Source organism: Rutilus rutilus (genome assembly GCF_951802725.1).
Source record: "Rutilus rutilus genome assembly, chromosome: 1".
Taxonomy (NCBI): Eukaryota; Metazoa; Chordata; class Actinopteri; order Cypriniformes; family Leuciscidae; genus Rutilus; species Rutilus rutilus.
The window spans coordinates 63826372-63848036 of record NC_140209.1 but is presented as its reverse complement, the minus strand read 5'-3'; the positions used below and the strand labels follow the sequence as shown (position 1 = coordinate 63848036).

The 21665-nt window shown below is 40.7% G+C and overlaps 1 protein-coding gene across 1 annotated transcript in view; it reads right to left on the bottom strand.

The window, feature by feature from the left end:
- The window catches only part of LOC311295309 (uncharacterized protein), a 98768-nt gene that overhangs the window by 34261 nt on the left and 42842 nt on the right, over window positions 1-21665 (bottom strand). Inside the window, exons 6-7 of the mRNA XM_084416623.1 lie at window positions 16817-16990; window positions 15527-15688 (exon numbers count right to left, since the gene is read on the bottom strand). Of these exons, the coding sequence (XP_084272749.1) occupies window positions 15527-15688; window positions 16817-16990 (336 nt within the window). The remainder of the gene's footprint in view (window positions 1-15526; window positions 15689-16816; window positions 16991-21665) is intronic.

Here is a 21665-nt window from a genome sequence, read left to right as displayed (position 1 = left end):
AGCTCATTACAGCTGATTCAAATGTAATGTGACCCCGCCTACGGAGAGCACGCGCTATTCAAACGCAAATGACTGAGGCAATCCACGGCGCAATCCTGTGAACGCCCCCATATCAGCTCGAGAAAACACAAGTTTATTCAGATCATTACTTGTTTACACCGTCTCGCAGCGCTGTGAGGAATAATAATAATGGAAAATGTCCCTCAGAAGTGCTGGAATATCGAGGAGCGAGCTGAGGAATACAGTAGTAATTTTTTTTCCCCTCTCAAGTGAATCGGGTTTCTGTTTATGAATGAATGAACGGCAGAGATGCGCGCTGTTTACCACAGCTCGCAAGACATTTTAAATTTAAATCGCGTGTGTGAATGAATGATGATGTTTTAGCAAACTGTATTGCTATACTGAGATGAGTAAAATCGCCTGAAATATGTTGAAATAAAATGTAGGCTATTTGTATAAGCAACATATTAAACTGCAAATTAACATTTATATGCCCTAATATTTCATAAAAACAACGTTACTGTAACGTACTGTACAACGTTGTTGTAATTGTAACCTTTTTAATAAAAAAATATATTTACAAGGTAGATGTAAACAAACTATTAAAAGGTAAATATATTTTTTTCTTTAAATAATTTGTATTGTGTTTTATTAGTAACAAATTTGGGGAGAGGATAAATATTCCAAAACTGAAAATACAGTATGAGAATTAACTGCACAATTACTAGACATGTTTACCTTGGATATTATACAATTTGCAAGCACAATTTGTGAAAAAAAAAATGTATATAAAAATATTTGTGTATAAATATATACACACACACATATATATATATATATATATATATATATATATATATATATATATATATATATATATATATATATATGTGTGTGTGTGTATGCATATATACTGTATATATGTGTGTGAATATGTGTGTGTGTGTATATATATATATATATATATATATGTGTGTGTGTGTGTGTGTGTGTGTGTGTGTGTGTGTGTGTGTGTGTGTGTGTATGAAGAGTTCAGATGCAAAAGCCTCTAAATGCCATCTGAAATTTTCTTCTAGAATGATCATTTTTATGAAGCTTGTATATTTAAGTTAGCTATAGGTGACACACCTGAATGAATGGCTCATTAAGTATGCAGGGGAATTGTCTCATCAGGTGTGAACTACTAAATATGCATGATCGTTTATGCCCCATCCGCATATAGGCTTTCCAAACTAAAAGTGTTTCACAAAACTAAAATCAATGTATCGTTTTATGTGAATGATTAGACGGGATGATTTTCACATTTTGAAGAAAACTCTAGGCGACGACATCCATTAGTCAAAAGTCTTATTGACATATATTTAGTATGTGTTTTGTGGCCTTATTTCAGAAACTTTCATTTTTAGTTTTTTCAATAACCATGCATAAACATTATTCTCTCAAAAATGAAAACATGTACATACATGTGGCTCACATATTATGGTAGTCCTGTTTGTGCTAAATAGAGTGTAATTTTTTTTGCCATTGATATGTTTATAAGCAACTGAAAAAAGCACAAATGTCAGGGCATGTCAGAACATCTCAAGGACCACAAAAACACCCCAGACCCCAGAGGGTTAAACATAAATATGAAACTAAATACGTTTTCTTTAATGGCTACAACACGTAGGCCTACAGTAGAGAAATTTAAAGGAGCATTTCACCCATGGGAACATTGATCTTTATTGAAAGTGGGTCATATATGTAGTCGAAATGTAAAAGAAATTTTGAATTTGGTGCCTTCTTGACCAAGGAAATAAAGAAAAAAACTTCAGGACACATTTGTATGAAAGACAACAACTCCCACAATGCACCACATTGCACAGCTGCGCAAGCCACTCCCACTAATCCAGAACAGCATATGAATCACACTCATCCGTCTATAAGGCTAGCTACCACCGGAGCTTGAAATTCATTTCACACAAAATGTCTAACGTTAGTTAGTTGGCGAACTCATTAGTGAATTACTCCTCATTTGTATTTCTTTCGAAGTGGTGAATTATTGCATGGTCACGTTACCGGGATGTTCAGTCAGATGCGGTGCGAAACTAGGATGGTTCACAACACAAACGTCCGTGTCCTCGTCTGATTCAGAGATTTTGTCCAGGAGAAACTGGCATCGTTTAAATTCTTTGCCGCAGACGGACTCTATCTCTGTGTTCGTAGTTGCATAGTGAGATCACCGGCGCCACCAGTCCGCCCCCAGCTCGAGCCAGTCTGGGCTTCTCGTCCGCGACAGGCAGGTTTTCTGCCTCAGCTGGTCATCGCTATGCGGCTTGTAAAGGTAGCCACAAACACCTGATTCAAACATCAGACTTCCGAAATCCTCTTCTTCTACATCATATTGAGTAACGTGTAGCAACAATGACATCTGCTTTTCGCATTAAGTGATCATATGGCAAGACACATCGTCTTGTGTCCGTACTGGTTAATAATTGCCCCACGAGGACCAATTTGCCAGCGCCAGTTTGGCTGGCCTCGTGACATTTGATATGTATTTTTATGTGTGTATAATTTCCATGGCAGATTGAGATTTTCTGTGTTCTATCATAGAAATCAATGGACTCCTAAGATGCTCAGAATCCTCCATTAGAAATGCATATCTGTATTTCCCATATTCTGTACACCATGTCTGGTATCATTCTAACCGTAGTGATCTCACGGAATTGCATATATGTATGAGATTACAATGAAATGCATTCTTATGGGTATTATCTTTTCTGAAAGAGAAAATACGAATTCCATCTCTCACATGACAAAGTCAAAGTAGGCGTTTCTTCTTCACACAAAGAAAATGTTCCCGCTGTCAGATAAGGAGATCTGATTGGCGGTTGTCCCCAACAGGAGGGTGTAAACAAGTGTCTTTAAAAACCAAGAGACCCTGTTTCCTCCCTCTCTTCCTCTCTCTTCTCTCATCGATCCCGCTGATCCCACTTCCTCGCTTCTCCGGTCCCTGACCTCCTCCTCCTTCTCCACGTGCAGCGCTGCTCCAGTTGGACAGGCCTTGCCTTGGCCTCTGGGACACATGGCCCGCGTCATGTAAAAGCCTGCCGTCTTTGCAACCAAGATTTGCAACCTCTCCCATCCCGGGAGATGAACTTTCTCGGTAACATTACAGTCAGTAAGCCTTTCAAACTTCCGCGGCACTGGAAGACGCAGCTAAAACAGGACACCACCCTCGCTTCCTGCCTCAGCCTCAAACGAACAGAGAACGAACGTGCAAGTAACTTTAACCCCCAGAGGTCGGCGGTATCGCCGGCGATACCAGCTCGCTTTTTTTTTAGCAATGTAAAAGAAACTCAAAAATACTCGGTTGACTTTGATTTTCCATTGGAGTTTCATACATCAATCGATTCTGTTAAATGTGTATTATTTTTGTGTATACTCACAATAAAAACAAAGTGTTGTGCTGTTTGCCAAATAAAGAAAAATAAACACGAAGCGAGTTCTGCCTCCTCTCTGTCAGTGTAGTCCATTCTGAAACGTGTCCGAAAATGAACCATAACTCAGCGAATACTCAGTCAAACAGGCATTCAGACATACAGGCATGAAGCTTGAATTCTCTTCTTTTAAATGAAGTAATTTTTATAAAAAACAAATATTCACAGTTTATGTAATATGTATGCAAAGAGAGAGATGTCAGTCGTTCTCATCTCAGCTAATTAAGTTTTAATGTGCTCCGCCCACGGAAAGCACGCGCTATTCAAACGCAAATGTGAGCCGATCCAAACAATCCTGTAAAACGCCCATCAGCTGGATAACACACACCGCGAGTTCACTTTCAGACTTATGTACTTTACGATGCTGTGAGGAATAATACTGTCTTGATAATAATCCTGCAAAAATGTACCTCAGAAGTTCTGGAAGTATCATTTCGAGGAGCAAACGGATCCCGCTGAGGAATTAGGTCAGTTCTGTTTGCTTTGTTCTAATCGGAATGAATGAACGCAAAGATGCGTGCTGTTGTGGAGCTACTACAGCTGGCAAAAATACTGTTTTAATATGAATCGCGAATACAAAGAAAGATTACACTGGAAATATTGTTACAATTTTAAATGTTGTTGTAATTGTATAACCTTAAAAAAAAAAATATATATATATATAGGATAGATGTAAACAAAATCTTAAAAGGTCATTATAAGCCTTATCTTTAAATAATTTTATTATGCTTTATTAGTGACACATTTGGGAAGAGAATATATTCCAAATCTGAAAATACAGTATGAGAACAATTAACTGCACAATTACTAGAAATGTTTACCTTGGATATTGTACAATTTGCAAGCAAAATTTGTGGAAAAAACAACAAACCAGTTATATATTGTCCTTGCATTCTTGTGGCTCAGTCACACATCTGAATGAAAGGCTCATTACGTATGCAGCCTCATTATGCGGGCTCATTGACTCCTCAGGTGTGAATCACGCCCACCCGCATATGGCCTTTCCAAACAAAAAGTGTTTTATAAGATTTAAATCAATGTATTGTGTTATGTGAATGATTAGGCAGGATGATTTTCACATAATTTTGAAGACAAAAATTCTAGGCAACAACATCCATTAGTCAAAAGTGTTATTTACATATATTTAGAATGTGTTTTATGGCCTTATTTCAGAAACTTTAGTTTTTTGTTTTAAAAAAAAACATGCATAAACATTATTCTATCAAAAATACAAACATGTACATGCAAGTTGTTCACATATTATGGTAGCCCTGTTTGTGCTAAATAGAGTGAATTTACACCTTTGCCATTAATATGTTTATAAGCAACTGAAAAAAGCACATTTCATGTTATTCTGATCACGTATTTTCTTGTTTGGTTAAATGTGTGTTTGTTTTATTGTTTGTATTTTTACGTACGTTTGTATTTGTAGCTCATATAATCTTTAGTTTTACATGTATTAAAATCCATATATCCTTTTAACTGTCTCTGTATTTGAAAGCCCACTTTTATAAAGTCAATGAGACAAAAGATCTTGCTACAAGCTCGATATATATAGACTACATTGAGTAGTTGTAATTAATAAACTCAGAAAGTTTGATGTTCGTGGCCAGAAGATACAACTTTCTTGGAGTTTGTAAAGAGATCCCCCTTCTTAACTGTGATAATCTCACCTTTATTCGCTGGACGAATAACGATCAGACCAGTTACAGAACAAGGTAATCTCTATAATTGATAAAATAAATGTACATGCGACTTATGAATTATGACCATGAGTCATAATTATTAATATTTCCAAAATTCCCTATATTCTTGAGCTAATTTAAATTAACCCAGAGTCGTATTCGTTACAAACGTTACCCTCCGCTATTGTCATATCTTCACATCTGTCTCCACAGTGCCTGTTAGCTTAGCTTCCAAACAAGATGGAGGATATTGCTTTCAGTTTCAGAAAGTGAAGTCCCACCCACTGATCTGTAATAGGCCTGTAGCGTGAGCGGGTCCCGCCCCCTGGAATAATGAGGAGCTAGTGTTTGTAGTCTCTACACTTTTCAATGCAATGTGACTTCCTGCTTATTATGACGCAAAATGATGATTTTTACGTCATAATAAGCAGGAAGTAAAACACTTAAATCCTTATTTCTCCCATCTCAGGGAAAAATGAATGAAAAAATCCACGTTTACTATAATATATGACTGGGTTTCTAACAATACAAAGCTTAATGCAAATGGGTGAAGTGTCCCTTTAATGTCGGAGTGGAATTTGAGCGAATGTGTTTTACAGTGAGCATGAGGGGCAGGGCTGCGTTTTTCCGATAATAATCAAATAATCCCAGCGATCATCGAATATTATTTTTGCTTGAAATGTCCATCCCTACAAAATACGAAATGTCTTAATCAGACAACAGACAAGCATCATAGCATAAGAAAGAAAATATAAATAAATAAGGAAGTAGAATAAATAAATAAAATAAAAACACATTCAAGTAAATAATAACTAAAGAGGTAAAGAGGCTCAGTAGGTTCTGCAGCACGAACACAAGTATGTAGTCCGCAGTTGTTGCTGCTGTTACGTGACTTAGCGGCGTCTGATTAGGGTCGACACGTGGAGTGATGACATCATCGTTTCACAACATATACGGATTGGCTGTACACACGAAAACGTAGGCGAGCCATAGGCGAGACGGCTCGCTCGCTCATTGGCTGCTCTGCGGCAACTGCATAAGCTTCGCGCCCTCCTTGCCACTTCCCGCCGAAACGGGCGTGGCCTAGCCCTATAAAGGGAGCTCAAAAAGGCTGATTCACTGATTTTTTCATCGCCGAAGTGAACCAGAGTGAATCGCACGCACGGCAAGGAACACAGTACTCGTTCCCTCTTCTAGAGAGAACCGAGGTTACGTTAGTAACCGAGTACGTTCTCTTACGAGAGGTCTCTCGTACTGCGTCTTAGCTAAGACGCTAGGGGACCCAATGCAAAACGCTGTGCATGCTGGGATCAAACACCAATAAACCTGGAAGCGAAGCCCAGGATTTACAGTGCATAATCACTAGAGGGACTCACAGAGAGTCCTGGAACAGGAGGGGAATCCCTCCGTCCCTATATGGTAGAGTCCGCAGACGCAATAACATGACATCACATAGACAAGGCGTGGAGCCTGAACTAATGTGGGAAATGCGGGTCTTACGCAATACTGCCCATATCATGACAGTCGGCAGCGCACCGCGCTCGCGATCTCAGTGTCCTAATCAGACAAACTGATTCGTCTAAACCGACAATAGCTTAGCCTGCAAGGCGGGAACCTCTAGGTTATAAAACCTTATAAACGTAGACGGCGAGGCCCAGCCTGCCGCCATACATACAGTGAGGAAAATAAGTATTTGAACACCCTGCTATTTTGCAAGTTCTCCCACTTAGAAATCATGGAGGGGTCTGAAATTGTCATCGTAGGTGCATGTCCACTGTGAGAGACATAATCTAAAAAAAAAAAATCCAGAAATCACAATGTATGATTTTTTAACTATTTATTTGTATGATACAACTGCAAAGAAGTATTTGAACACCTGAGAAAATCAATGTTAATATTTGGTACAGTAGCCTTTGTTTGCAATTACAGAGGTCAAACGTTTCCTGTAGTTTTTCACCAGGTTTGCACACACTGCAGGAGGGATTTTGGCCCACTCCTCCACACAGATCTTCTCTAGATCAGTCAGGTTTCTGGGCTGTCGCTGAGAAACACGGAGTTTGAGCTCCCTCCAAAGATTCTCTATTGGGTTTAGGTCTGGAGACTGGCGAGGCCACGCCAGAACCTTGATATGCTTCTTACAGAGCCACTCCTTGGTTATTCTGGCTGTGTGCTTCGGGTCATTGTCATGTTGGAAGACCCAGCCTCGACCCATCTTCAATGCTCTAACTGAGGGAAGGAGGTTGTTCCCCAAATCTCGCAATACATGGCCCTGGTCATCCTCTCCTTAATACAGTGCAGTCGCCCTGTCCCATGTGCAGAAAAACACCCCCAAAGCATGATGCTACCACCCCCATGCTTCACAGTAGGGATGGTGTTCTTGGGATGGTACTCATCATTCTTCTTCCTCCAAACACGTTTAGTGGAATTATGACCAAAAAGTTCTATTTTGGTCTCATCTGACCACATGATTTTCTCCCATGACTCCTCTGGATCATCCAAATGGTCATTGGCAAACTTAAGATGGGCCTTGACATCTGCTGGTTTAAGCAGGGGAACCTTCCGTGCCATGCATGACTTCAAACCATGACGTCTTAGTGTATTACCAACAGTAACCTTGGAAACGGTGGTCCCAGCTCTTTTCAGGTCATTGCCAGCTCCTCCCGTGTAGTTCTGGGCTGATTTCTCACCTTTCTTAGGATCATTGAGACCCCACGAGGTGAGATCTTGCATGGAGCCGAGGGAGATTGACAGTCATGTTTAGCTTCTTCCATTTTCTAATGATTGCTCCAACAGTGGACCTTTTTTCACCAAGCTGCTTGGCAATTTCCCCGTAGCCCTTTCCAGCCTTGTGGAGGTGTACAATTTTGTCTCTAGTGTCTTTGGACAGCTCTTTGGTCTTGGCCATGTTAGTAGTTGGATTCTTACTGATTGTATGGGGTGGATAGGTGTCTTTATGCAGCTAACGACCTCAAACAGGTGCATCTAATTTAGGATAATAAATGGAGTGGAGGTGGACATTTTAAAGGCAGACAAACAGGTCTTTGAGGATCAGAATTATAGCTTATATACAGGTGTTTAAATACTTATTTGCAGCTGTATCATACAAATAAATAGTTATAAAATCATATATTGTGATTTCTGGATTTTTTTTTTTAGATTATGTCTCTCACAGTGGACATGCACCTACGATGACAATTTCAGACCCCTCCATGATTTCCAAGTGGGAGAACTTGCAAAATAGCAGGGTGTTCAAATACTTATTTTCCTCACTGTATGTCTTGCGTGGAAATCCCGCTAGACCAAGCCCACGAAGAGGCGACGCCTCTCGTGGAGTGCGATCTGACACCCAACGGGCATTGTAATCCCTTGGTAGTGTATGCCAGCGCTATGAGTCGACTATCCATCTGGATAGGCTTTGCTTCGAAACAGCCATTCCCTTGGAATGTCCACTGAACGAGACAAATAGCTGCTCAGTCTGTCTGAAGACAGAAGAGCGAGACACATAAGCTCTTAGAGCCCTAATCAGGGCAAAGAAAACTTGTGTCCCCTTCCTCGCCCGACACCGGCAGGGCAGACAGGGAAATAACCTGAGCCCGAAACGGTGTGTTGAGGGATTTTGGAATGTAACCGTGCCTAGGTTTGAGTATGACTCTTGAGTCGCTTGGTCCAAACTCTAAGCACGCCGCGCTCACCGAGAGCGTGTGCAGGTCACCTACGTGCTTCACTGAAGCGAGAGCCAACAAAAACACTGTTTTGAATGACAGATGTTTGAGGCTAATCGTTTGGATGGGCTCAAAAGGGGCACCTTTCATGGCCTCCAAAACCGTAGAGAGGTCCTACATAGGGACTGAAGGAGGTCTGGGAGGATTCAGCCTCCTAGCTCCCCTGAGGAAGCGGATGACTAAATCGTTCCTTCCTATTGAATGACCGAGCGTTGTTTCAGAGAACGCTGCGATAGCCGCCACATAGACTTTGAGCATGGAGGGGGCTCTCCCCTTATCCAACAGCTCCTGTAGGAAGGAGAGAACCTCTGTCACCTCACAATCGAGGGGTGAACGACCCCGAGCTGTGCACCAGCTGGAGAATACCGACCACTTCAAGGCGTAAAGCCGTCTAGTTGACGGAGCTCTAGCCTGAGTGATAGTATTTAGCACTCCCACTGAGAGGTCAGCGGGTACCCGTTGAACGCCCACACGTGGAGGGACCACAATTCCGGGTGAGGATGCCAAATCGAACCCCTGGCCTGAGAGAGGAGGTCCCTCCTCAATGGCACTGGCCATGGGGCAGTGTCTGCTAACTGCATCAGAACTGGGAACCATGGTTGGTTCTTCCAGAGCGGTGCTACAAGCAGCACTGAGCATTTTGTTTCCCTGATCCGTTCTATCACCTGAGGCAGGAGAGAGACGGGGGGAAAAGCGTAGAGCGGACAACGTGGCCACGTTCGGGACAGCGCGCTCTCGCTCTTGGAAAAGAACGCGGGGCAGTGAGCGTTTTCGTGAGACACGAACAGGTCCACCTCCGCTCTGCCGAATCTCTCCCACAACAGCTGGACTGTTTGCGGGTGAAGAGACCATTCGCTCGTAGGAATGTTGTTCCTGGACAGCCTGTCTGGTCCCAAATTCTGGAGCCCAGGCACGTGCACTGCTCTCAGTGAGCGCAAGTTGCGCTGAGCCCATATCAGGAGGTGTTCTGCCAGCCTGTATAGGTTTCGGGATCTGAGACCACCCTGGCGATTTATATAGGACACCACAGACATGTTGTCCTAGCGGACTAAGACGTGTTGGTCCTTGATTTGGGGACGAAAACGCGTCAACACGTTGTCCACTGCCAACATTTCCAGGCAGTTGATATGTTGGAGCTTCTCCCGTTCTGAACACAGGCCGAAGAACGAACTGCCCTCGAGCAGCGCTCCCCATCCCGAGGTGGAGGCATCTGTCGACACCACCATAACTCTCGAGGAAGTCCCCAGGCTTACACCTGATTGGTACCAGTTGCTCGTTTTCCAAGGTTTCAGAGCTGCAACACAGCTCTGATTTACCTTGAGATGCAGCTGACCGGATGCCCACACTCTGCGTGGTACTCGCGTTTTCAACCAGAACTGCAGAGGGCGCATGCGGAGCGGGCCCAGCTGAAGAACTGATGATGCTGAGGCCATGAGACCTAGCATCCTTTGAAATTTCCTGAGCAGGACGGTCGTGCCGCAGCGGAAAGAGCTCGCTGCGCGCTGAATGTTTAGCACGTGCTGTGGTGACAGCCGCGCTATCATAGACTGCGAGTCCAGAACTGTGCCCAGAAACGATATCGTTTGACTGGGGTTCAGAGAACTCTTCGTCCAATTGACTCTGAGACCAAGATTCTCGAGGCGATGGAGTAAAATGGTCCTGTGCTCTACGAGCTCTGATTGTGATTGAGCTATAATCAGCCAGTCGTCCAAATAGTTCAGCACTCGCATGCCTCGAAGTTTGAGAGGTGCGAGCGCTGTGTCCATGCACTTCATAAATGTACGAGGCGCTAGGGACAAACCGAACGGCAGGACTGTATACTGGTATGCCTGGCCCTCGAAGGCGAATCTCAAGTATCGCCTGTGACGTGACGCTATTTGTATTTGAAAATACGCGTCCTTCAGATCTATCGACATAAATCAGTCTCCTCGGCAAATAAGCGCGAGGATTTTTCTGGTCGTGAGCATTTTGAAACTGCGTTTCACTAATGCTTTGTTCAGCTGTCTTAGATCCAGTATGGGTCTGAGACCCCCGTCTTTTTTGGGAACCAGGAAGTATCTGCTGTACAGCCCCCCTTCACTTTGAGCTTGAGATACAGGCTCTATAGCCCCTTTGCTCATCAGTTTTGATATTTCGGCACGAAGTAGGTGTGCTACTTCTGAATTCACCATAGTTTCGACGAGCTCTGTGAAGCGGCGAGGACGTTGTCAAAACTGTAGCGAGTAGCCTTTCTTTATAATGTCTAGCACCCACTCCGAAACCCCTGGAAGCGCTGCCCATGCATCTGCGTGGTTGGCTAAGGGTTGGATGCAAAGCACGCTCTGTTCGCTGGGCGACAAAAGCGCTTCGGTGTGCTGTAACATAGGCGTTACGCCTGTGACATTCGAGGTGGGGAGCGCGCTGATCACAGCGGGCAGAGCGCTCGCCCTCGACCCTACTACGGTGCCTAACCGAGTGAGGGAGGGCTGAGCGAGTCCCGTAGGACTTATGGTGTCTGTGAGTAAGTGTGGGCGCGGGGGAGCGGGCACATTTACTGCTTTGGACGCGCTGTCTGCCTGAGCAGAGCGAGCGCGCACAGGTTTCGTTTTTACAGAAACCGTGTGACATGTATAACAGTGTTTGTGGGCACTGGGTAGTGGGCACGTTTACTATGTTGGGTGCGCGATCGACCAGAGTCGATTTTATGGGCGCGAGCCCTGTGTGAAGGGCTGTGCTTGAGCAAAATAATTTTTTTTAAATCAATCATAACTAACCTTAGCTGGAAAATAACTTTACTAAAGAACCGTGAAGATACTTGACAGTGAAGATACATAGACATTCAGTAGCGCGAGTATTATCCACACTGGCGTTTGTTTGCAGGCATGCGGGTAGCACAACATGCAATACTGACATTTTCAGACGCCTGAAAAATGCCAGAATGTGAGAAGAGTGAATATCGCCCGGTTTCAACGGGGCTAAAACACTCCATTCTCCTTTCGCCAGTGACGCACGGGAACCGTAGAAACGGTGTTCGGTTGCAGGCAAACGGGTACTACGCGCTTGCTGGCTGCAAAATGTACCTCTGCAGTCACCTTCAGGGGACTGACAGAGCAAAGCATTGGCGGCATAAATATATGCCGCTAGACCGGGATTCGAACTCCGGTCTCCCATGTGAAAAACCTATGATTCCACCACTGAGCCACAGGGGGAACCCTTCCGACCGTCCGCTTCCAGGAGGAGCAGCCTCTGAGAAGGATGCCAGGTGAGTCCTCAGAGTCACCATAGGCAATTGGCTCGGAGTGAGGGCGGTCGCTGTCAGCGAGCGCGAGAGCTGCGAGATCCTCTAGGAAAGGGGGGCGTCTTGAAAAAGTGTGGCTCTTTTAGTGTGAATGGTACATACACAAAAAACACAGTATAGAGAAAAGGACATAGGTGAAGGCGGCGTTGGCCAGCAGCTTCTGGAGTGGCTCATCCCGCTGATGGTGCTTTCTCAGACAACGCGCTGCTTCTCTCGTGATCCAACGATTTGTGAGCTTCGCTGAAGAGATGAAAAAACAGTGAATCAGCCTTTTCGAGCTCCCTTTATAGGGCTAGGCCCCGCCCGTTTTGGCGGGAAGTGGCAAGGAGGGCGTGAAGCAACCTCATTGGCCTGACGTCACCGCAGGCCTCGCTCGATAGGCTTATGCAGTTGCTGCAGAGCAGCCAATGAGCGAGCGAGCCGTCTCGCCTATGGCTGCGTGCTGCTGCAACGCGCTTTACAATAATTCAAAATTAAAGGATAATTTTTTGCTTCAGTATCTTGTGGAAAAGAGGTTTTTCCCCTAGCGTCTTAGCTAAGACGCAGTACGAGAGACCTCTCGTAAGAGAACGCAAGGGTGTCGTTTTCAGATTTCTCCACTCTGGGACCCGGTTTAAAAAAATAGCGGTTTCAGTCTCCCAAAAAGCCGGATCCATCTGGACAAAACACCGATAGGCCTACAATAAAAAAAAAATGTATATATAGCTTACAGCTAAACTCTGTGTGGACAGCAGTGTTGGCCAACTTACTGAAAATTAGTAATTAAGTTACAGTTACTATTGTTGTGAAATTGCCTTTTTATTTTGCACCAGCAGTTATAGGGTTAATGCGGTGAGTTCGGAAAAGGCCGGGCAGAGAGAAAGTTGTTCTTGTGTTCCGATTAAAAGTTAAGGAACGAAGCCTCCCTTGTCTGTCGTTCTTCAGACGTTACAATATTTATTTTGTCCATCAAAAGCAGCGCAGAAAAATTAGCCTCTGCACTTCACTGGACCGTTTCACTGCTGCTCACGCGACGCTCCTGCTCCCGGTGTGAACGCAATCATTAGCCGATTTGGCCTCGTTGATAATACTTGACAGATTAGATACATTTCTAATGAAAGTGCAGGTAGGCAGACACTGATTAAGTGCGTGACCATGTATACACTCGCACAAATGCAACCACGTCAAATTTTAACTTGCACATTCTCGCATATGTCGACCATTTTGGCCGCAGTCTGGAGCCCTGCAGTGGTTCTCAAAACAGTTCTGGAGTACCACTGTTTTAGTATTTTGAGACATTTTGAGACATTATGTATGTCTCCCTCATCTATCACACCTGATTCAACTCATGAGCTCATTAGTAGAGACTGCAAGATCTGAAATGGGTGTGTCAGATATAGACATACAACATGTGCAGGGCTGGTGGCACTCCGGGACAGGTTTGAGAACCACTGCTTTAAATAGTTTACTATACTTAGGATATTTATATCCAGAGCAATTAATACCCAGTTATGGCCCATTAAAATGATCACTGGTCAATTTGTTTGATCTGCCGTAAAACAGTGATTCTTTTAAAATTTCCCACAAAAACCACAGCTTGTGAGTGAAGCGGTGTGATGCTCCGCTCAATATTCCACTCTATGCCAGTGCGCTCGCTCAATCACTCACGGCCCAAGCGAACGATCCACTCATGTACCACTCACTCACACGGTAAAATTACCTTCGCTCAAATCCCACTCCGGCATGACATTTATCTGTGTTATATGTCTTTGTTTGTAATGAATTTCTTGAATAAATGTCTCAATTACAGATGGCTTATATTGATGAACCTCATTGGTTCTTGCGGAAGCTCAAACGTGCTGCATAACACAAGAGTGAAGCTCATTGGTTCTTGCGAAAGCTCAAACGTGCTGCATAACACAAGAGTGAAGCTCATTGGATCTTGCAAAAGATTAAACGTGCTTCATAACACAAGAGTGAAGCTCATTGGTTCTTGCGGAAGCTCAAACCGGCTTCATAACACGAGAATGAAGAGCATTGGTTCTTGCGGAAGCTCAAACCTGCTTCATAACACGAGAGTGAAGAGCATTGGTTCTTGCGGAAGCTCAAACCTGCTTCATAACACGAGAGTCAAGCGCATTGGTTCTTGTGGAAGCTCAAACCTGCTTCAAAACACAAGAGTGAAGCTCATTGGTTCTTGCGGAAGCTCAAACGTCCTGCAGAAACTACAGCAATAAGTTACAATGACACATTTTTTGAACACCTCGTGCACAACCACAGAAACAGAGCTACACTGTCTTGCAGAAACACAGAGAAATAAAAAATCAGCACGTCTCTCAACAATGGTGGCAATATTTTAAAAAAAAATGTTGTTCATACTGCAGTGCATGCTGGGAGATTTATACAATCCTGGAACCCAGCATGCATTGCGACATGAAACATTTGATTGTCACCATTGTTGAGATTCATGTGCTGATTATTGATGTTGATGTCTGTGTCTAAGTCAAGGAAGAGTTCAAAATGTTTTAATGCACTATTATTTCAATATCCTTCATAATAAATGTTTACAGAAACATTGCTGGATTTCATGTTGTAAATTCACAGATATTGTTTGATAAATATTAAATACCCATAAATTCAAAGCTTATACACAGAAAGAGAACACTGAATCAGATAAATATCTGAATATCAGACAACTAAATATCTGTTAATTCTCAACAAGAACTTTTGTACATGTCTGAGAGAAATAATGTTAAACTGGTTTGTAAACTGTTTTCACACTCTGTGGCTGGAAGTCAGTTGTAGTTCTTGTGTTTCTCTTTTTTCTGTTCATGTTTCTCTGTCCTTCAGTGATTCTGCTTATCAGGTGTTTATAAGTGTCTTTTTATTCACTCTGTCAAGTGGACTATAGTAGTGAACTAATGTAGGGAATAGTGATTGAGGGTATAGGGTGTGATAAAAAAAAATGTTCTCACACATCAACCAAGCATGTCTGAGCTTCTGTTTAACATAACTGATGTGTGCATTGATGAATTTTATATGTGAATAAAAGAGTCAATTAAATATGTTCATCATATAAAGCGATCATGTCTCCTCAGAAAATTTTGATTAAGCTAAATTCAAATAGATCAGTTTTCACAATCTCTTTATGAACTTTTTGAAGCGTTGAAGTGGTAACACTGTCAATGGAGGAATGGAAATATCTCAGATTTTATAAAAAATGTCTTAATTTCTGTTCTGAAAATGAATGAAAGTCTTACAGGTTTTGAACGATGTGAGGGTGAGAAAATAATGACATAATTTTAATTTTTTGGTAAACTAACCCTTTAAAAAAAATAAAACCAATCACACTAGACAGGATTATTGTTATATTACTTAACATACTTGAGTTTGTCCAGATGTTTGAGAGTATCAGAGAGCAGCTTCAGTCCTGATTCTCCTGGGTGATTGTAGCTCAGATCCAGCTCTCTCAGGTGTGAAGGGTTTGAACTCAGAGCTGATGCCAGAGCAGCACAACCTTCCTCTGTCACCAAACACTGAGATAATCTACAACAACAGTAAGTGTTCATGTTAGTGTGTTTCATCTACTGGTGGCCTGTGGTTGATTTGAATGAAATCACAGAGTTATAAAATGTGCAAAACTCAGCCACAAATTATCTTAAGGATCTAATTGTAAGTTATAATTTCAAAATAAAAAACTATATTTTACCCATAAAATCTAAAAGAATTAACCCTCTGGGGTCGTCTGGGTCAGACATACCGGCGCCTTTTGGTGGATTTATTCACAAAGCAGCAAACGACAAATTTATGTAATTTATGGTAATACGGTTATACAGCAAAACATCATTCGAAACTGTAAAACGTTTACTTTCATTTGTGTCCACTTGCAATCAATGCAAAACAAACAGGCTGTTTTCTGCCATCTCTATGAACTTTTTTCTGTAGTGCCTCAAAAAAGAAACCAAAACTCAGCGAAAATTTGTCAAATAGACATGAGCAATATGTCTATAGACACATGTACGTTTTTTTAAATTTAAATTATTAAATTATCCTATTCAAAACGAAAACAAATATTCTCTGTTTATATAATCTGTATATGAGATTGAGATGTAACTATCTCTCATGTCAGCTTACTGCAAATTGTTTTGCATTTTCATGCAAACAGAGTTTTATGTTGAAAGAAAGAAAAAGTCAGACTTTGTGAACATTATATGTTTCAACAGGTGGTTTACTTGTGCTTTCCTGGGTTTATTTTAACTGGCCAACTCCTGTCTGGCACCCGAATGATTTGATTTAAAACAAGTTATTTAATTATTGATTTAAATTGTTTTTTTTGGGGGACGTCTCAGGCCACAGACAAGGGACACGCCAGACAGATGGCCAGTCCACCACAGGGCTCACACACAGACACATATATTCACATCTATGGACAATTTACTGTCTCCAATTCACTTATTGGATTGTGGGGAAAACCGAAGTGCAAGGAGGAAACCCACACCAACACGGAGAGAAAATGCAAACTCCACACAGAAAGGCATTTAATTACATATGCATAACAGCATTTGGAGTATAGACTGATGTGAAAAAATAAAGCTTTTCAGAATAAGTTTGCCACGATATGTCCTTGTGTGGTTATTTTTCAGTATGTTGAGTTGTACCTCAGTACCTCAGTACCTCAGTATGTTGAGTTGACAGTTTAAACTATTCAGTCCAGCACAGAGCAGCTTCACTCCTGAATCCAGCAGGTCATTGTTACTCAGGTCCAGCTCTCTCAGGGAGGAGTTTGATGATTGTAGAACTGAAGACACAATTTCACAGCACTGATTGGTGAGCTTACAGTGTGCCAACCTAAATAGGGGGGAGAAATAAGAAAAAATCATTACAAAAACAATATTATTAATACAGACTGGTGTTTTAGGGCACTGTATGCATTGTCTCATGTTTTTGAAAAAGGGTCGGCAAAGAACATGAATGTAAAGGCCCCGATATACTTCAAGGGAATTCGGTCTCCCCAAAAAAACTATTTATTTTAATCAATAACAATTTTAGAGATCACTACTTTTTTTTATTTGGTTCTCTTTCACACATACAAATTAATACATAAGCAGTGAACCCGTGCAAATATGTCAGTTGGTAGAAAACAGGGTTTCAGCAACATTAGATTCACATGTCTACATTAACTCGGAAATTTGGGATGCGGTGAGAAATAATCCTGGAAGAATCTACCTCAGAAAAAGAACGGAAATGGTTTTGGATTCATTTTGAGGGACTTGATACATCCGAGGATATAATTTATGATAAGCAAGTTATTTATTTTAACATTAGAAAACATGCTTTTTTTCACATAAACATGCACTATAAAAAAGTGAAATTGCAGTTGTTGCTTTAAGGAGGTATTTCTAACTTATTCAACCTATAATTTCTAATTTTGTTGTTGTAACCTAATTCAATCAGGTTTATTTAACATAAAACAAGGGAATGCTTTTTTAACTTAACTGAGTTACATTGACCCAATATACAATTTCCAATAAAGCTCAGGATGGACACATTCGACACATGTGCACTATGACTGCACCAGAACTATAGAGGGCACTATAGTCATGACTTATTTCTGCTACAGGAAATCAGCTCTGAATGACAAGGAGGAGAAAAGGTTTGTGTTTGCCAGCTCCTTGTAATCGGCAGATTTTGCTTCGATGAGAAATTGTGATTTGGGGTTATTATACTCATTATGTTGCATCAAAGTGAAAATCACAATTGACATTATACAACAAACATACACTCAAAAAAATCTGTTTTGCCTCTTGTTCAGTTTAATTAATTAAAATGAGCTAAAGTAACACAAGTTAACTTAAAAGCATCGTAAGCCTAAATATATTGTACAGCCATTGCTGCCAATTTGGAAAAATATTCACACCTTTATTTATTATTATTATTTTATTTTTTTTTCATGTTGCAACCTTATGTTCGACATCAATCTACACTATATAATGACAAAGCGAAAAAAATCAATAAATAAAAAAATAAAAAAATAAAAAACAGATTTGTGATACTAAAATATTTACTTAAGTTATTTGCTTAAGTACACAGAGCCTTAACTCAGTACTTATTTAAAGCACCTAATGTGGTGCAGATTACAGTTTAAAGTCTTTTTGTGTATGATGCCACAAGATTTGCACATCTGGATGTGTGAATTTTCTCCCATTCTTTTTTGCAGGTCCTCTCATGCTCAGTGAGGTTGGATGGGGACCGTCTCAGGCCACAGACAAGGGACACGCTGGACAGATGGCCAGTCCACCACAGGGCTCACACACAGACACATATATTCACATCTATGGACAATTTACTGTCTCCAATTCACTTATTGGATTGTGGGGAAATCCTGAGTGCAATGAAGAAACCCACACCAACACAGAGAAAATGCAAACTCCTCACAGAAAGCCATTTAATTACATAATATGCATAATGGCATTTGGAATATAGACTTATGAGAAAAAAATAAAGCATTTCAAAATAAGTTTGCCTTGATATGTCCTTGTGTGGTTATTTTTCACAGACCCTCAAGTACCTCAGTATGTTGAGTTGACAGTTTTCAGTTTCAGTCTTCAGTCCAGCACAGAGTAGCTTCACTCCTGAATCCCGCAGGTCATTGTTACTCAGGTCCAGCTCTTTCAGGGAGGAGTTTGATGACTGTAGAACTGAAGACACGATTTCACAGCACCGATTGGTGAGCTTACAGTGTGCCAACCTAATCAGGGGAGAAATGAGAAACAAATGGATGATTTTTACATCGCTTTGAAGCAAAAATTCTAGGCTACAAGAAACTTTTATCAAGTCTTGTGAACCAATATTTGGTATGGGTTTTATGGCCTTCTTTCAGGCTCTTACATTTTTTTGTTTTGACAAACCATGCACATACGCCATTTTCTCAAAACTACACACTTTTACATAAATGCTGCTCACATATTATTTTAACAGAGGTTGTGCTGAATACAGTGTAATCGGACTTTAGCCATGAAAATGTTGTAAGTAACAGAAATAAGGACAAATGTCAGGGCATGTCAAAACACCTCCAGGGCCCAGAAAACAAATCAGGCCCTAGAGGGTTAAAATTATTCATATCATAAAATAAGACTTTGATCATATCACTCACCAATAATCGTGTTAAATAATTGTGATTTCAATATTGACCAAAATATTCATGATTATGATTTTTGCCAAATCAAGCAGCCCTAATTTATATGTGCAGTTGCGTCTCAAAAAATTTAAATATCGTGGAAAAGTGCAATATTTTTCATCAGTTTTTTAATAAAGTGAAAATGTAATATATTCTAGACTAATAACATGTAAACTAAAATGTTTCAAACCTTTGTTTATGTAAATGTTGATAACTACAGACTACAGCTCAAAATAAAATAAAAACCTTTTTATCTCAAAATATTAAAATATTTCATTTCGAACGTGATTAAATTAACATTCACCGTGTATAAATACTAGTTCAGAACCCTCAACCACAATCATGGGGAAGTCTGCTGACTTGACAGCTGTCCAGGAGACGATCATTGACAAGGAGGGTAAGTCACAAAAGGTAATCGCTGAAAGGGCTAGTTGTTCGCAGAGCGCTGTATCAAAGCATATTCATGGGAAGTTGACTGGAAGGAAAAAGTGTGGCAGGAAAAGGTGCACAAGCAACAGGGATGATATTTAATGTTGTGTCAGCTGGCTTTATTTCTTCAACAGCTTCAAGTTTAACGCACTTTCATGTTTTACAGTTTTGCGTTTATTTTCACACACCACTTATTGTGCCTATATTGAGACTTTTCTCGGCAATTCACAGTCCTTAAATCCATATAATTTGTGCTGTCATTGATGGAAAAATCGGTTTGCTTACAGCAGGACTTACAAAGGAAGAACACAAAGTAACCCAAGTTTGCGTGATGAATATGTGCGTGGTGGTGCAACTGGTAAACCAAGTGAGCTTGTGTCGTGGCGACCTGTGTTCGATTACAGTCAGTAGTAGTTCCTACATTCAATGTACATACAGTATCTCACAAAAGTGAGTACACCCCTCACATTTCAGCAACCATTTTAGTTTATCTTCTCAAGGGACAATACTATAGAAATTCAACTTGGATATCTTTTAGAGTAATCAATGCGCTGCTTGTATAACAGTATATATTTACTGTCCTCTGAAAATAACTCAACATATAGCCATTATTGTCAAAATAGCTGGCAACAAAAGTGAGTACACCCTAAGTGATAATAGCTGTACATCGTTTAACCATACAAAGCCACATGTCCTATTCATCATGTTCTCAACAACCTGTGCAGCTCTGGTGAACTCCATGCCCAGGAGGATTAAGGCAGTTCTAGATAACAATGGTGCTCACACAAAATATTGACACTTTGGACACAGTTTGTCATGTTCACTTAGTGTGTACTCACTTTTGTTGCCAGCTATTTTGACAATAAAGGCTGTATGTTGAGTTATTTTCAGAGGACAGTAAATATATACTGCTATGCAAGCAGCACAATAACTACCCTAAAATATATCCAAGTTTCATTTCTATAGTATTGTCCCTTAACTCTTCGGAGTCTTGGGCTATTTTGGCCGTTTTTGAGTACTTTTTATTTTTTTTTATTTTGCGACATAAACAAATGTTTACCATACCAATGTTTGGTATTGTTTTTTTCAGCACAACATCACCTATATGAACAGACAATTATTTTTTCACTTTTATGTACTGTATCAACATACTGGACCCAAAATCACACAAAAAACACAAAATCCGAATAGAAAAATTAGGTTTTTTACTACAAAAAACACAAACATGCTCAATGAAGCATTTTAAAAGGTTTAAAATGTAAACACAAGTTGTAAATGTCAACATATACAGGTAAAATTCAGATATAATGAAGCTATATACAAAAAAAATATGATTTACCAAAAAAAAGCGAGTGTAGCCATAGGCTTTTTTTCCTCTTTTTAGCTTTGCCACTTTTTAAAAGTTTATGCACACAATTATACAGAGAGCTATATTTAAGGCCTTGCATTCCAAGAGTATGAGGGTTCCCAATTAGTGCAAATACAACATAAAAAAGGTAAAATTGAGATAAAATCTAACTATATACAGCAAAAAGCAGGTGTGGCAATAGGTGTTTTTTTCTTTTCTTTTTTGCTTAGAAACTCTACAAAACACTTAATGTACAATTACACAGACAGCTACATTACAGGGCTTTCCTTCCTTGAGTAAGAGGGGTTCCTAAAAAGTGCAAATATACTATACAAAAGGTAAAATAAACACAAAATCAAACTATATATACAACTATTTACAACGAATATCAGGTGAGTTTTTTTTTTTTTCTGTGCTACTCCTCAAAACAGTTTGTCAACAATGAGACCAAAGACATTCGCTTCATTTTCCTTCCACAAAAAACTACCTAAACTACCTAAACTATCTACACTACTCCTAAACTACTCTCAAAATCTTTTCAAACTTTTCCAAAAACTAGTAATAATATC